Source organism: Pezoporus flaviventris, unplaced genomic scaffold, assembly GCF_033815535.1.
Source record: "Pezoporus flaviventris isolate CSIRO_AGI_PZ_B2104156 unplaced genomic scaffold, CSIRO_AGI_Pfla_v1 ptg000002l, whole genome shotgun sequence".
Lineage (NCBI taxonomy): Eukaryota > Metazoa > Chordata > Aves > Psittaciformes > Psittacidae > Pezoporus > Pezoporus flaviventris.
The window spans coordinates 81917810-81932729 of record NW_026892550.1 but is presented as its reverse complement, the minus strand read 5'-3'; the positions used below and the strand labels follow the sequence as shown (position 1 = coordinate 81932729).

Sequence of the window (14920 nt, the reverse complement as noted above, 5' to 3'; positions counted from 1 at the left end):
TAATGAAATCTGAGACAGATGTTTTCACAATATTTCCCTATTGTTTCTTTGCTCCCATCTCAGGTTCAAAAGGTATGTTAAAAAAAGGTGCTAAACATGGTGAACATAAAAAGTGACAGTATCTTCACAATATTTAAATGGTTCAGAAAACATAAGGATGGTGTGCCTATCTTCTTCAGGAACAGTTATCTCAAATGATATGAAGCTTCTTTTAAAAACAAAATGCAGATCTGTAGCTGAAGTATCCTATAATAGTTTTAATGTAGGATGAGTAGAAAATTCCTGTTTCCAGATTCATCTTCCATTAATCATTCAAATTCATCATCTTAATTGTTCTCTGATGGGTTCAGTGGGCATCAGAAACATAATGAGAAAATGAAATAACTGCAAATTTAATCACAAATTGAGTGTTACAATGTGGTCTTAAATTTAAACAAGAAATCTCCCCCCCCCCCCCCGCCCCCTTGATATTTTTTCCCCAGAAATAGTTTTCCTTACATAGATGTTCTTGCTTACTTCAGAAACTGATCATCTAACCAGGGGTGTGGGCACTTTTAAAGCAGTTTATTAAACACTGCTTGACAAGTTACTGCCCATGGCTCCAGCAATTAAAATTGGTGCGTGAGTCCTTTCAGTTTATTATCTTATGATTCATAACATTTTAGTTTAAAACAACCATGAAATCTTATTATCAAGAAGGTGGCTTGAGCTAGCACATTGTAGTTTTCATTTGGTAAAAACTAAAAACAAGCATGAAGTCCATCGTTGTGGCTCAGCTGGCAAGGGAAGAGGTTAGTTGCCTGCTTGTTCTCCATGTGCTATTGGTACGCCCCTTTTGAAGATCACAGAATCATTAGGGTTGGAAGGGATCCCTAGAGATCATCTAGTCCAAACCCCCTGCAAAGACAGGGTCCTGCGTAGGTGGATCAGCCACTTTCAGGTGTTTATGATTCAGCCTTCATTGCTGCTACCCATTTGTGCAGGTCCTGCGGCTAATGGATTTTGGGCCCCATCAGCCATTGTAATTGAGAATATCATCCAGAAGTCTTTTTCATCATCTTTGCTTACCCTTAACATTTGTTGCTATAAAACTTAGAGTCCACAAACAAACCAGAAAGGAATTCTTTTAGAATAATACAAAATCTGTTTCTGTTGGGTTCTGTGGTAGCTTGATGCTTCAGGAATGCCGAGCAGTTCCTTTAATAATACTTGTTTTGAGGAGATGGAATACATTTGCATTGGTTTCATTTCCTTTTAAATTCCTTTATCATCTTAATCAGAATTGTATTTTATAACAGAAGAAATCTAGATATCTTTCCTGCAGCCTTAACCTAGGTTATTTTTCACTCTAAAGAAGAAGCTGTTAGAAAAACAGTGTTAAAAAGCAGCTGTAAATAGACATAGTATTAGGTCTAATTAGCAGGCACACAGCAGCGATATGAGGCTGTGCTGGCCTTAAGTTTGTGAAAATCTGAAAGATGTAAATATAAATTGACTCTACTGGGAGAACTGAAACTTATTCCTTTTTATGATTAAATTATAAAAAAACATACAACTAGCTGAGCTACCCAAACCAAATATTAACTCACTCCCTGTTACATGTTCAGAGCTGTATATATCCAGTAGTTTCTTGGGTGGAGCAGAAAGATGCGCAGTGGCAGATGTCAAAGGGTTAAAACCAGGGAAATCCCTTCTCACAGATGGAATTCTGTGTGATCAAAGCTTGCAGCTGATCCAGACTAGAAGAAATAAACTAACTGAAGGTAGTAGATGAAATCTGTTTTCAGTTACATGTAAGCTGTTTCTGTTGTGCTCAGTAGTGGCATCCTGCACTGCTTTTTTTGCTTTCAGTAGCCTATGCACTAGTCTACAAAATCTCACTTTAAATTTCTGAGCCTCTGCTGTTGTAGGTATGTATTTTTATATGTATGTATTTATAGAAGCCCCATCTATTTAATATACAGAATGTGGTGCACTCAGAGAGCCATACTGATCACTTAAAGGCCCAGTTTCTCTGTGGCACACAGCAGACTCAGGGTAGTCTTTGCAAATCTTCCATGATGTTACGTGTGCTAGAAGGATGGCATACAGGTAAGGACGTACTTCTGGGAGGTACTGGGTCACCTACCTGGCTAGCTGGTTGGAGCTCGAATGTGGACAAAAGCTTGATCTGTCTGGTTTACAGTGGGGAAGGTGTCATTTTTAGACATACCAGTTTTCAAAGAACAGTATCATGCAAGCGTGAGCAGAAAGAACACACTTCTAAATATAGCTGGTTTTTTTTTCCATTTAAAATTGTGGATTCCAGAGCGCAGTACTATGTTTGAACTGCTGAAGGGATTTTGTTAACTGACTGGCACATGAGCTGTAAAGGAATATTTTCAGTCACTAAACCAGGAATATCAATCTAGATGAGGAAATATTGCGGGGTAAACTAATACGTACAACATCAGTTCTTCCATTAACATCCCACAGAAGCAAAGTTTACCACAGACATTAGAAGTGCTGGTTGTTAGTTAAAAAAAAAAAAAAAAGTCAGGAAAATAAATTATTTCATGTATTTCTCAAAAATGGTGATGTGAAAATAACAGTCATGATGTTGGATTCTGTAAAGAAAGGAATCTTCACCTTGTATTTGAAATAAGGCTCTCATTAAAACCAGCCTAAACCAAAACCACCCCAAACTGAAGGCAAGCTATATTTGTGTAATCAAATAAATGTAATAAAAATTGAAATACTCCACCATTGAGTTTTTATGCTTTTAGCTTAAAACTGAATACTGCATACATACCCCAAAATGCCTAATCCCACTATTGTGCATCAGATAAAAGGATAGCAGATACTGATACTGGGAGTCAACTGAACTGGTAAGTAGGTTAGCAGTCATCTTAATATGCCATGTTACTGAATAATGGAGCCAAAGAATAATCCAACAAAAATGTAAGACATAGTTGTAAAGAATTAGATGAATTTTATGTTGAAATAGTCAAAAGGTGCACAGAAGTGGCCATGACTTTGGACAGAACTTCTTCAAAGACTCTGAACTTTCTTTGTAATGGTGCTTTTTTGGCACATGTCTGAATTTGTAATATTGCACTATGGGATTGCAGTAGCATAACTGACAGAAATCTTTCATTGACACAATTAATTGGAAATCTTCTGATAGTAAAGTTTGTTATTTTAAATGATTCCCCGGAAGTTTTCTCCTGCAAACTATGTTCTGTCATGCTGTGCTTGATACTGTGTATGTTTTTCTTCAGTCAAAATATAAATAACGCCTAGCATTCCTTCCTAGGCATACTGGTGGAGGGAACTGCAGTCGTTTTTCATTGTCAAGGCTTTATTTTTACTTTGGTCTAGTTCAGTTTCATCACTGTCGCACAGCTACTCTTATGTACAGAAAGCTGTTGTTAACCTTTATGGACGTATTGTGAAGGTAATTTCTTTGATGAGTTTACAGACAGTCTCATGCAAGCCTGTTCCCGTTCTTACTGATCTCAAAGTCAGAAGTGTCAATAATTTCAGTGGGAACAGAAAACCGGGCGATGTTTGTTGGTCTGCATGGGACTGGGTATTAGAGTTTGATTTGGGTCCCTTGCTCCTGAGGCCTGCAGAGGCTTGCTAAATTTGTGAGGAGTGGATGGATAAGATATTTAAGTTTACAAAGGAAGATGGCAACAATCATGTTCTGTATGCCAACATTTGAGCTCCCTTCATTTCCTAAGCAGCCTTTTTTTGCCTTTGCTTCTCTTGCTTTCAGCTTACAGTAAATGTCAAATATTTTGAGATCTCATTGTTCATGCTGTTGTGGTTAACGTGGGAGTGCCCAAACCTCTGAGAGATGGCTAGTCTTGACAGCATGCTTTTTTTATCTTGATCCAAAAAGATTGAAGTTTCTTCTGACACTTACTTGACCTTGACCTGCTCCATATGTGTGTGCATTTTAAGTTTGTACCCCTTCTGCCTCTGAGTTTAGTTACAAGAAACTCAAAAACTCCAAGGCTCGTAAAATTCAAGCACCATCTCATTCCTGGTTTATTCCTTGCAATGTTAACTGTTCATCCCAGAACAGTACAGAATCATAGAATGGTTGGGTTGGAAGGGACCTTAAAGGTTATCTAGTTCCAACCCCCTTGCTGTGGGCAGGGATACAGTCAGCTGGAACATTTTAAATTTATCAGATTACAGGGATTTTTAAGGCCCCATCTCAGTGTGACTCCACCATGGATTTAGTACAAATCTCAAACCCAGCCTACTTTTTATTTGTCTTCCTTGAGCTTTGCAGCCTACACCATGACTTCTAGGAATTTACAGAAAAGAAAATCAGGCTGAAAGAAGAGGAGGCATTTAGTCTGTGCAGTACCGTTAGCCTGCATCTACCTTGTGCAGCTGGGAAACAACATTCTTATTTGCACAGTAAAGAGATGTGTAATGCATTTGTGGAAAGCTAGGTGCAGTAAAACAAGTACTGTTTTCTGGTATCATAATAGTGCTTTTTCAAATGCTAATGACTTCAGTTCATACCAGTTTCCTGACCTTGGCAAAGTGCTGCCTGTAAACTTTGCCCAGAGGGCCACTTGTGTGCTTTAGGAGAATAAATTTAGAGTTTATAAGTTCAAGTGAATGTTGTTTAGGCAAACAAAAACATGATTTCAGAAGGAAGTGTCTAGAACTGTGTAATAAGAAGGAGGTGGGTTCACAGAGCCTGGAGTCTTCCAGAGCAGTTCACATCTGGGGTAAGGCCAAGCATTCAGTTAAAGACAAAAGGTTTGGAGGGAGGAATGGGAGTAGGAAATCAAGGAGGGAATCCTGTACTTGTTAAATTTGGCATAGGAGGGAGAATTTAACATGGAAAGGGGTTTGTGTTTGTTGATTTAAACATGTCTGTAATGTTAGGCTGCTAGGAGGTGTTTGTTTCTGTCCTGTCTGAAAGCCAAGTATGAACTTCTAAAGAGTCTTGACTAGTGCAGTGTATCTATTCAAGAATGTATATGAATTTGCTGTTTAAGTACAATGTAGATGCATATCCCTTCAAACTATTTGTAATGTTGCATCTTTCCATTTTTGTATGAAGTTCAGTAGCAAATTCTGGACCTGTTCTGCTTCTTTACCTGAATCTTGTGCTGGAAAGAAGTGGGGCTTAAGAAAGTACTGCAGTCCTGTTCTGTGAAACTCTCATTTTAGGCTGTGCTGTTTTGCTTATCAGATGATGTGCCTCTTTCTTACTGAATTGTATTGTGGTTTTGCCCTGTGTCTTCACAGAAATGAAGTGTATAGTCCCTAATATCTTTGAAATTACAGATTCAGACCTTTTCTGTGGACCACATGAATTCTTCTGGTTTAACAGTAGTTATTGATAAAGCTTTCCGTATTTATTCACAATTCTTGTTCTTTTGAAGGTCTTGGTACCCCTGGTTCTGCTACAACAATTTCTGATGGAGTTAACCAGACGGGGCCAGGAGCCACTGAGTGCACTTGTGAACTTTGGGGTGACATATCTAGAAGACTATTCAGCAGATTATATCATTCAACAAGGAGGATGGGTAAGGAGATGGTGTTTAATTTTCATACTTTGCTCAAAGCTTATTTCTAAGCATGATACTGGTCTTAACTGGAGTGAGAGCAAGGAAAGGTTGCTAGAAGTAAGCAGATGAGAGAAGGAATGCCTCAGAAAAAAAAGAAAAACAGGCAGGAGGTGAGGACCGTGGAATTTGAAAGGGATCTTCACCTCTCTGCCCCAAGGCAGAGCTGATTTTTACCCATTTGTTTCTGAGGTTGACATTAAAGACCTATGGGATTGAACTCAATGACTTCCCTAGGGAGTCTGTTCCAGTTGTTTGCAAGTCTGGCTTGGTGGATTGCTCTTGAAACTGAAAAGGTCCTCAGATGTCAAGTAACAACTAGTTTTTCTACACTGTGTATTAAGATGCTAATTTGTTGCTATATGGTGAGCTTTTGTTTGTATGTTCTTTCGTGTTGATATACATACAGAATTGCATGTAGAAGCAAACAACCATAACAAGAAATACTGTGCCCAAGAGGCTTATCTTTCTAATAGTATATTCATGCTCTAGTGGCTGCTGGAAATGATACATTTTTGTCCCCTCTTAAATTTCAGAGGGTTTTTTTTTTTTGCAGATAATTAATTGGGGAGCACTCCATACAGAAATGTATGTAGGTATTAATTTACTTTTATAATAAGTGATAAAATAGCTAATGCATATTGTGATTTTATCACTATATAGGAACTTGGATAGAATGGGCAACCAAAATTCTTGTGCTGCATTTCCTTGTGGAAATCTTCAATTCATAGTAACCAATGTTCCTGAGTCATGGCATGCTGAGAAGGTTTCATTTAAAAATACATCGGGGAGACAGCTCACAGCCGATGAGCTGGGTCTTGAAGGCTGAGTTTTAGATGACTGGGTTTGAGAAGGATGCCAGATTTGAATGGAATTAATCTGGGATTAGTGAAATACCTCCAGCAAGTTGATTTACTCTAAAAAAGAAAAGCTGCTCAGGAAAACCCAGTGATTAAAAAAGTGCTTGTAGGAAAAAAATCTCATTCAGACAGCTTCTCGTGGTTCAGGACTTTACCTGAAGGGGTTTTTAAGAGTAGTTTGTTCCGGTATTTCTGCACATCTGCACCTTCCCATATCCCTTCCCAGCAATGGTGGATAATAGTTTTCAAGGCCTTTGGGAGGGTTTGTTTGTCTTTAATGGACAGAAACACTAACAGCATGCAGACAAGTGACCTTAGGTCATTTGATAAATGCACTCTCGTTTCAACGTATTTTCATCCCAGTGAAGGTCCTTACTTGCAGCTCTAAGACGGATGGCTGTTTTGCTTTTCTGCCTGTTCTGTTTTAACCTCAGAAAAGGCTGTGGTGTGTTCTTTAGCCCCTGTTCGAGGTCTGCTATAAACATACTTAATACAGCACAAAGCCTCTGAAAGCAAGCAGCTTTCCAGCATGGCCTCCGAAGGGAGGGGACTATGCTTTGTGTTTGTGTGACTGTGCATGTATGTACAGATCTGGGTAGTCGGTGTTTAACGGGCTACGAGCTTGTCTGTATACATCCAGTCAGGCATAAAATCAGACTGACATAAGCAGTACAGCAAACAAGCCAGAGCTATTTTTGAAACAGCAGAAGAGGCGAGGAAAGAGACAAGGTGATGAAAATCCTTTCCAGCTGAATTCACGTAGCTGCACTAACCCTTTGTGAGTTGCTCTGGGCTTGGGGCTGGGGACCCACTGGGCTTGTGGCTTGATGTGGAGGAAGGGAATACATGGGTTTAGTGATCTGCTTTTTCCCTGCAAGAAAAAATGTTCCTTTTTATCGAGTGGCATGCTTCTTGGTTTGTTCCAGGTCTGTGGGATGGAGCTCTGGGGATGGCAGTGCTGGGGTAAGGGTGTGTTTCTCAGAAGGGCCAGGGCAGAAATGCCTGGCAGGCTGTTAGCCATCACCCAAGTGGTTTGCATTTTTAAAGATAAGCATCTGCCAGGGGGGCTCTGTGTGCTGGATCAAGTTGTCAGCAATACTTTGCTAAAGCCATAAGGGCAGTGTATAACCCTATGAGTCTCCAGCGAATTACATTTCTGTGACAGTAAGAGGTTCAACTTTTGTGTTATTCTGGAGTAGTGTGGAGATAGGTCTTAAAACTGAGAAGACAGCAGAACAGCCTGTCTGTTTGCTTGTGGATGGGGAGCAGAGGAGAGCTTCACAGGAGTCAGGTTTTCAGGGGCACACCTCAATAACTGTGTAGGGTCTCTGGTGCTGTCTTTTCCCTTGGCACCACTTAATTCGGGATCTTCCTCGATTTCTGTATTGAAGTCAACCTTTGCAAAGAGGGAAGTAGCTAGTCAAAGGGAAGGGGTCAGCTGAGCCCTTCCTGTGCCCCACTGCAGATATGTGGAGTCAGAACTTTAGAGCTGTGTCATCCAGTGGACCACTTGCTGTGTCATGCTGTGCAGCCACGATGCGGCTGGAAGGGATCACAAGGTTCTGCATGTGTGCAAGACTTGAAGTTGCTTTGTGGGCTCAGGAGGCTTGTAGGTCCAGGAAAGCATAAGATGGTGGACAGCAGTTAGCTTGAAACAGAATTGCTACCTGAAGGGAATAAGTCTAATGACTTGGATAGCTGGCAGTAGATATCAAGAAGTCAGTGTGGCTTGTAAGGAGTGAGAAATTTTGGATACCAGAGAGGTAGAGCCTCTGAGATGAGAAACTGCTTTTTGAATTTTCATCCCAGTCCTGCAGAGATGTGGTGATGAGGTCATGTGTTGAAACAGCCCTTACTTGTGCTGTTCCACTTCCCCTAGGTCTGTTTTACTGCTTTTGGGTGACTGTCTTTGGTGTAGGAGTGTCTGTAGTACACTGCATATGTGTTCAGGTACAGCTGGCAACATAAACGTGAATGAAGAGATGAAGTCACTACTCCATCTAATTTACAATCTCTTAGATTTTCAGGTAGATGCAAGCTGAGTTTGGAGGACTGTAGGAGGAGAGCAAGAAAATTTTGCTTCCTTCTTTCACTAATTGCAGTGAAAGATTTGGCTGCAGCTCTTACATTTACCCTGCTTCACTTAAAGTTTTAGTATGATCTCTCCTGTGAAGCATGTTTGGCATTCCTGCTTGTCTAAATAGACACGCATTTCTTCCTCCTGGCTCTCTGTTTTGAACCCAAATGGTCATACTGATATCTCATTCCCTTACCATCTTGAACCATCGCAAACTGATTCCCAGCCTAATTTAGCAGTAGCTTTGTTCTTCTCTCTCCCAAAAGCAATGTTAGGGCTCAACAAACTGCCATGCAGTGTACGTGCTGTCCCCTCCCCTTTCCTCCTCTTCCCTCCCTTCTCCTCTTTTCTCCTCCCTTCCCTCTTCATACCTCCCCTCGCAGTTTGCTCTGACTTCTCTAGCGCTGAATGCTGCTGCATCAGAAGCAATTCTTGGTCTCCTGGAAAAGTGCACAGTAAGGCCAGTCACTTGGTAAGGATTGTTTTCCTTTTCCGCTCCTCCTCCCAAATAATTTATTTCTTCTCAAGGTCTGCGGATCCTGGTTTCCAAGGTTAGGTTTCATCTATATTGAAATAGTCTGGATATGTCTGTAAGGCGGCAAAAGAATAAGGTTATTTGCAAGCTAGGTGCCTTTTTTTCCCTTCCCCTCGGATTCCCTTTCATGTTACAAGCCCATGTGCTTTTCACTTGTTTGAAAGAGGTGGAGTAAGTGCATGCAGTCAGTGTTTATCGGTGTTTGGTTGAAAACATGTCTTAGTAAGAGGCTGGTAATTGTGTTTGTGACTCCCAGCTGAAACTGTCCCTGTTCTTCTCTTGTGATGGTCAGACCTCGATTTGAATTTAACTACTTAACTACCCATGTTGAAAAGAGTAAAAGTAAATTTGCTTGAAATATTCGCAGTGTTTACAGTTTCCTATCTCAGCCTCGGAAGAGCTGCTCTCTGTTCCCAATGTTTTGTCTTGGGCTTTCCTGCCAGTTTTGATGGGTTTTTTTTGCTGTTGATGATTGACTGATCTGTGTACTGGGAGCCTGTTAATAATGTGGAGGGGGGAAAGAGTACAAACACACTTGTCATCCTGGGGAAGTGAGGTGGCAGTTTGCTGTGCTGGAGATTAAAATCTCCTGCAGCAATCCAGGTGTCTGCTTGAGAATGACAATGCAGAAATAGGAGAGACGTGCTCTGCTGGAGTAGAGAGAAGTTAAACATAGTAAAGATGTCAGAAAAGACAGTTTTTAATTAGGGAAGTCCTAGAAAGGAGCTCTCCTTTCAAAATAATTCCACTTTATGCTTGTATCATGGAACACTGCAGTGCTTGCTTCTATTTGTGTGTAACTTCTTTGGTACAGTAACAGATTGTGTTATTTTTTAGGCACTGTGGCTGAAGGAGAAAGAACTTGAATGGTCGAGGAGCAACTAGATCTACTTTTCTTTTTCCCCTCCCAAAAACTTCAGATCAGTCTGTCTGAAAAATTGGTCTCTAAATATCTGAACTTATTTCAATTTAAACCAGTAAGGCTGCAACCTTAAGGGTGTTGCTTTGGTGCTGACTCTCCGCAGGTAGTAGAGGTTATGTTAGAGGGCAGGGGAAGGAATAGGATCATTTCTTCAGGCTGTTCTAGTCAGAGCATTCCTTGAAGGGGATGAGAGCAGCGGCTGCAGTATCAGTGTGCTTTGATTCACTTCGCATGACCTTCCTTCCCTTGTTTTGCCTTAATAAAAAGCACAGTTGTATTCGTGGAATCTCTTTCTCGGCTCCACCTATCTTGACAGCTTCACACAGATGAATACTACAGTAAATGCCTGAGGATTTTCTGTTACTCTTTTTTTATGCATTGTTCTTATTGATTGCTCTGGGTGTTGCCAGCTACCCCTTTATCATCCATTTCTCTGCAGGGTTAGCAGGGCAATGCTGTCAGGTCTGGGCCTGTGGACAGGAGCAGAGCAGAAGGAATTGCAGCCTGGTGTGGGCTCCAGGTGGAAGCAGGGCTGTCCTTACCCTGTATGTGGGCACAGCCTTTGCCTATTGAGCTCGTAGCACAGGCAGCACTTCTCCATCGCAATAGTGAGTAATTATAGAGGAGGGTGCTCCTCCGTTACAGTTAGAAATCATACAACGAGCACGTTCCCATCTCCTGGGAGATCTGTTACTGTGGGAAGTTTGCTTGTTTCCCCAGAGGGAGGATCCCTGGACACAGGCCAGTTCATCACTCATTGCCTTTTGTTTTACAGGTACAAATGCATTTGATGAGTTCCTGGTGCTCACACTTTTGCTGATGTGAGGAGAGCAATGACTGAAACTCCTTTCTCTCTGTGGTCAGTTATGGGACAAGATAGTCAGTGCTCTCCCCTAAGAAAATTCCTGGCTGTGTTGAGCACTTTGAATTTTTGTCATAGTAAAGATTGCTGTCCTGGGACATTGCATTCTGGCAATGTCTCCTCCTGTACCTCAAGGCGCTCTTTTTCTTGGGGATTATATGTAGGTCTATGTAGTTTCAGGGAGGAAAAATGGTTCAGGGACACAGATACTTTTTCCTACAGGGTAGCATTCCTCTGTGACCTGTGTACAGAATGTTTTCCTGTGCCAGATAAATTCAAGATCTGGGATGTGTCTGTGGCTTGCTGGGCTCTATAGTCTTTTTGGGGAGGGCTTTATTGTTGTATCTTCAGAGATGAGTTTCATATGAGTTGTCTATCCACAGCATTCCTTGTGAGAACACAGTTACTGTTACCATGCCTGTCTGTACTTTAAGAACTGAACTAGAGGGACTAGTTGAGCTTTTAAGAGCACTTAAACCAAACCCAAACCCTAGAATACACACAGCTTCCACAGCAGTTAGACACAGTTGTTTTGCATGTATCTGGTCTTCTGAGCTTAGAGGGCAGGGCTTTCGAAGTCTTAGAGTGTAAGATACAGTAAATGCTCCATCAGACACTGTGATGGGGATCTCTTTCCATTCATTACCTAACAACAATCTCCATTATAGTTGCAATGTGTACTGATACCCCTGCTATTTTTATAGGGGGGGGGGAAAAAAGTTACTTTTCTCTTTGGGACATTCAGAATATTGATTAGAATATCTGTTTCCACCCAAAGCAGCTTTACAGAAAACAGGCTGAAATTATTATTCTAGTAAATAAGGACTCTTTGGGGTTTTTTTCTTTATGTGTAGTCAAAGTTTTTGCTGCTTAGCAAAGATACTATGATTAGTAAGTCAGCTTATGCACTTAATAAGAGACCTATCAGAAAACCATGAAAAATAGTATAGTCATCAGCAGAGTCAGTTGCCAAGTCATGATTTATTTTGTGTGTGTTATGTTTGCTTTCTTTAAATCATAATTGAACGTGACAGGGGTTTATTTGAGTAGCAATTTCTACTACGTGTTAAAGACTGGTAGTGTTCTGAATCCACTGCTGAGAGTGATTGTCAGCAAAGTCCAGGTTACTGATGCTGGCAGGATACAGCTGAATCCAAACTGATGGGTTCTGCTTTAGGAAGAGCTTTAAGATATTTTTCATTATGTTGTTACCAGTTTACAGTTGTCTGGTGTAGCTTACCCTGTAGCACAGGGCTATAACGTATCCTGGGGGCATTTGTTGCAACCACATTTGTTACAAGCACTTTCTGTCACTTTTAGAAGTCTTGTGGAAAACTTCAAGTTAAACCCCTTAGGCTGAGGACAGTGATGGAGTTTGGTAGCTCCTTTTAGGCCTGCAAATGCCACCTTGACAGAATTAAGTTGCTCTTCCCCTCAAGACTGCCTCACATGCTGTGTGGACCATCCTTGTGTTCTAGCCAAGAAGGGAACTATCCGGTTCTCCTTGTCCTTGTAACTTGTGCTAACTCTTCCCTCAAGTGGCAGTGGTTGGGATTGGGAGTGGCAGGGTGCTGCTGTGGAGGACTTACTCTTGCTTTTCTAGACATACCTGATGTAGTTATGTCAGTATGCTGGATGAGGAAAAGCACTCCAAGTTTGCAGGTCTCCCATCCCAAATCTGAAGAAGAGGAGCTCTTAATTTTCCTGATTTGGAGCAGTAGACTGGCCATTTATAATAAACAACGCAGATAACAAATATATGTGAAATTTTTTTTATTTAGTGTTTAAAGTCCAGAGCTTATGTAAGGCCTCAGGTTATTAAATATCCTTCCACATGTTCCATCATGTTCTGAATTAATCTCTCTGTGGGAGCTTTGCTTCTGGGTCACATCTGTAGATGAATTGAGAGAATTGTCCTAAATGTCATTAAGTGTTTATTCCAGCTGCTTTAAAAGATAAAAAAACCTCATACAACAAAAAACCCCATACAAACCTCAACTGAATCAGCACGAAATCTTAGCTTTATCCTCTTGACTTTCTCAACTCTTAATTCAGCTCAAGAAATATTAATCATGTATCCCAAATAATGCCTGTTATTGTCTGGCTTTTTAATTAAAACTTCATGACCTTTTAATGAGAAAGTAGTGAAATTACCCGTCGACAGGCAGTGTGAGCTTTCCCCCAGGTTTCCCAACCTTGGGCGACCTGTCTGTCCAAGCTAGGAGTCATGTCCCCGAGGCACTGACATGGAAGTTAAATTGTCTGTAAAGACAGAAAAGAATCAGCCAGGCTTTGTAAGGCTCTGATTTACAGGGAGCCAGTGACTGATAACTTTCGAGGTCAGTGCAATCTGTGTGGTAAAAGCAAACAATACATTGCTGGAGCCTCTTAGGCCCTCTCTTCTGCAGGATGGGTGTACAGTTCTGCTACACGTATTAGTAAAGCATCTGAAATGTTCAGGGCTGTCCACGTTCCCTGTATTACCATCCCTTTGTTTCCTCACCCTCTCCAAGGCAGCTTATCCCGGGTGTTACCCGCAGCATATACGCACATCTTCCCTGTGTTTTGTGAGAAGTGTAGCTCCAGCAAAGCATGTGGCCTTTCAAAAATGCCGTGATACACGTGAAAAACTGTCGTAACCAATGCCATATCCTTGTTTGTCAGCGTTGCCTTCCCGTCCATTTGTTAACCTGCTGAGAATCTCCTATGACATCATACTGAACTAAGATACTTTGCTGTGCCTGGGCAGCTACTGGCCACGTAGTAGGTGTGGTGGTACTTTATCTGTATTACTTATTCCTCTTTATTATGGTCAAATTGCCTCTGGGTTTCCTGCAAATAACAACTTTGTTTTTCCTTATGAGAGGAAAGGGAAAAGTTGGGAGTGGTGGGTCAGGAACGGAGCAGAAGAAGAGGCTGGAGAAATGCATAAGAGCATCAGAATGGCTTAAATTTCACTACAGCCTCTATACCCCACTATCCCCATGGAGTATAGGCGGCCCCCTCCACCCTGCCATGGCTGCTGAGTCACTGCTCAGAGGCACTTGGCTTTCAGTGCTGTACAGTGTATGCTTTCAGGGGAATGCAGGCTGTCAGAATGTGGCCCCTAGTTGGTGTTTAGTTCATATTGAAAAGAAGTTTACAACAGTTGCCAGAGGCCCACAGCAGCATCACAGCAGCATACTGTGGCATTGGAATATCTTTTACACGCTTCATATTGAACCAGTCATGGCAGCATGGGGGAGTCTATTAGTAGCTGATATTACAGTGAGAATATTTCCTACTTAATCACCATCCAGAGAAAACCCTGATGACCAAAGGAGTGTATGTACAATCTCAGGGTGTCTGGACTGGCTGCCTCTCCATCCTCAGCACATGATGGTGGAAGCACACCACAGTGCCTGCTTCCTGCTGTGCTGCTCTCAAGCATCTGCTGGAGCAGGACAGGTCAGTGCTGAGTGGAGCCCTGTCCTCACGTGCTGCACAGCAGCCCTAGCCTGTGCTGCCCAGCATTTGGTCTCTCTGTATCAGGTAACCTTTGCCTTTAATTAGTGTCTTGGCTCTTCTCTTCCACTGCCTTACTTTGCAATGCTGGTTGCTTCCTCCTGGGTCATAGAGCTCTGTTTTGTTTTAATGGCATTCCAAAAGAAATATAGCTAAATATAGTTCTTTTAGTGGAACATGACTTTTATAGCTGGAGTCTTGAATTGTCTGTCAGTGCTCCCAGAGCACTGAGTTTGCTGGGGGGTGTGGTGTCTGAGCGTTGCCACAAATGTAATGCTTTATTAATTTTGATTTCATTCTGGATCAAGACTTTGTGGTGATCTTTTAAGTAGTTAGTGAGCGCTTGATAGCTTTTAACCCTTCCCCTGAGGAACTCTGCGCATCATTTCTCTTGAGAGTTTCTGAACATGTTACTGAACTGGATGATGTTTCCCATAGCCAAGCAATTTAAAGGAACTGATGAAGAAAAGTTCCTTTTATGATCTTTAAGATCCCTTACAACCCAAACCATTCTGTGATTCTGTGATTCCTTTGCTCATGCACAAATACCTTCCAAAACTCCGTGGACTGAAATGAGA

General features: G+C 41.5%; 1 protein-coding gene across 2 annotated transcripts in view; it reads left to right on the top strand.

Moving 5' to 3' along the window:
- The window catches only part of BCL2L13 (BCL2 like 13), a 39577-nt gene that overhangs the window by 21264 nt on the left and 3393 nt on the right, over nucleotides 1-14920 (top strand). Inside the window, exon 6 of one of the 2 annotated variants that reach the window (XR_009741765.1) lies at nucleotides 5400-5476. Coding sequence is in view for 1 of the 2 variants with exons in the window: in XM_061444677.1 (XP_061300661.1) it covers nucleotides 5400-5543 (144 nt within the window). In the remaining variant the exon portion in view is untranslated. Of the gene's footprint in view, nucleotides 1-5399; nucleotides 5544-14920 lie in introns of those variants that run through there. The other variant, XM_061444677.1, reaches the window with a different exon arrangement.